This window comes from Colossoma macropomum, unplaced genomic scaffold (assembly GCF_904425465.1).
Source record: "Colossoma macropomum unplaced genomic scaffold, Colossoma_macropomum, whole genome shotgun sequence".
Taxonomy (NCBI): Eukaryota; Metazoa; Chordata; class Actinopteri; order Characiformes; family Serrasalmidae; genus Colossoma; species Colossoma macropomum.
The window spans coordinates 41,459,747-41,462,246 of record NW_023494802.1 but is presented as its reverse complement, the minus strand read 5'-3'; the positions used below and the strand labels follow the sequence as shown (position 1 = coordinate 41,462,246).

At 44.3% G+C, this 2,500-nt stretch overlaps 1 protein-coding gene across 2 annotated transcripts in view; it reads right to left on the bottom strand.

Annotated features, from left to right (window-relative positions):
* ephb4b (eph receptor B4b) overlaps positions 1–2,500 on the bottom strand; it is a 47,482-nt gene that overhangs the window by 29,626 nt on the left and 15,356 nt on the right. For both annotated transcript variants that reach the window (XR_005008457.1, XM_036591563.1), the window contains exon 2: positions 758–828. Coding sequence is in view for 1 of the 2 variants with exons in the window: in XM_036591563.1 (XP_036447456.1) it covers positions 758–828 (71 nt within the window). In the remaining variant the exon portion in view is untranslated. The remainder of the gene's footprint in view (positions 1–757; positions 829–2,500) is intronic.

Sequence of the window (2,500 nt, the reverse complement as noted above, 5' to 3'; positions counted from 1 at the left end):
GTTTCGGTCGGAAACAAGATGGAAGCGTCGGAAATAATGTTTATAGTTTACTTTTGTTTTTCTGTCATTAAAGAGAGTCTGTTTATTTTGCGTTATGGCAACAAAGAGACGATTGGAAATCTCTGGTCAAACTGTGGAAATCGTAGAATCCAAGTTTCCTCCTGGCAAATGGAGTTTAGTTTGATCACCTGGCAGGACAAGCATCCTTCGCTATACCAATGACAGTCCTTGGGCAAGACTCCTAACACTACCTTCACCTACCTGGGTATGAACTGTAAGTCACTGTGGGTAAGATCGCCCGCCAAACGGCATAAACGTAAACATGGTAAATAGAACACTGTGGTGGCAGTCACGTATATGATATTTCCAATGTGACTTCAAGGCATTACAAAGCACTGAACTCCAAATTTACGATTTTCATCTGACCGTAAAGTTTGTCGTTTTTTTCAAGAATGTTAGTTTTCACTGATATCACATTAGTGAGCTAGCTTGTTGCTAACAATACTGGTTCCACAGAGGTTTTTTTTTCGTTTGAAGATCAAACACGCAAAAGTTGAAAATGACGTTTTGATACCGTGGCATTCGGTATCTAGAGGTTAGGATTAGGGTTACGTCACATTTACGATGGTTTAACTCTACGACGTCTCTTTATCTGCTGCGATCACTCCGAGCCGCACGTCGTTAGTGAGCATGCTGTGCACAGCTGTTTAAATTAGCCTGACTCTTTTCGACGTTGCCACTTGGAGGAGTGTGTTACCTCAGGATCAGCGCTGGGGTGGATTGTCCATCTGAGGTCAGATGTCTCCATCTTCGTGTTCATCACCACCTCTGAAGGACAACAGAGTTAATTCATTAATAATGTTAATTACTACAATCAATAACTTAACCAAGTCCATTAACCAATCAGCGTTCAGAATAACCGCATACACAGGGCAGCTGTTTCAGAGGTGACCATCTGCTGAGAGTGATGTCATCACAGTTATGACATCATCTCCAAGATAAAAAAAACACCCTGGCTGCGTTAAGAAGCCCTAACAGGTACCGCAGCTTCCCACCGATCCTGGGAAAGCCATACAAGTACAAACACCAGACATTTCTGCTTATTTCTCTTTATATATTCTCAGTGTTTGATTTTGCTTTATATATTCTCAGTGTTTGGTTTTGCTTTATATATTCTCAGTGTTTGGTTTTGCTTTATATATTCTCAGTGTTTGGTTTTGCTTTATATACTCTCAGTGTTTTGTTTCTGTTTACATGTTCCCTGTGTTTTGTTTCTGTTTATATATCCTCAGTGTTTTTGTTTATTGTATTTGGCTATGAGGAGTATTACAGGCGTACGTCCAAGTCAGTGTTATGATTGGCTTAGTTCATCAATAATCAAGTTCAAATGTGGATCAGCTGTCGCGTTTCCTCAACTACTCCCTGTTCTCCTCGCTCCTCCAGCTGCTCTCCTCCCTCAACTCCTCCACAGCCGCCCGGAGTCTCGCAGGAGCGAAAGTTTCTGGACGCAGAACTCTAAATAACTTTATTTAAACTCCACTAGTATTAGAGGAAGCTTCATATTGTTCATTGATGAACCAAGAGCCACACACACACACACACACACACACACACACACACACACACCATCTACACACACACACACACACACACCATCTACACCACACACACACACACACCCACACATGTTGAGTGCTGGCAGTGTTCCTGGTCATTCCTGAGCGGCTGTGAAGCGGAACAACAAAATTATAGTCCAGCCTTCCAGAAACACACACACATATACACACACACACCCCTCTAATCACTAATTACAGACACGCAGAGAAGTGAAGTGAGCACACACACACACAGGGAAGAGTTTGTGCGAGTTAGAGAGTATGAAAGTGATATAGTGTGTGTGTGTGTGTGTGTGTGTGTGTGTGTGTGTGTGTGAGTGTGTGTGTGTGTGTGTGTGTGAGTGTGTGTGTGTGTGTGTGTGTGTGGTGTTGCAGAGTGAAGGCAGATCTGACAGAGCGTGACAGGACATGAATTCCAGCAGCACACTGACACTCAGCACACATGACCCCCATAATAAGGAGCACGACGCCCCCCGGCACAGCCCCCCCACACACACTGCAGGTCTGACACACAGCTCAGCGCCGAACGATGGATATATAAACACTGAACTCACAAATAAACTGAGAAAGATGTTCACACCGATAAAAATAAACCGGTTTAACAGCCAACGACTTCACCTCCTCACTGACTGACTGACTGACTGACTGAGACTGAGTGACCGACAGACTGACTGACTGACACTGAGTGACTGACAGACTGACTGAGTGACTGACTGAGACTGAGTGACTGACTGACTGACTGAGCGACTGAGTGACTGACTGACTGAGACTGAGTGACTGACTGACTGAGACTGAGTGACTGACTGACTGACTGACTGAGACTGACTGAGTGACCGACAGACTGACTGACTGACTGAGACTGACTGAGTGACTGACAGACTGAC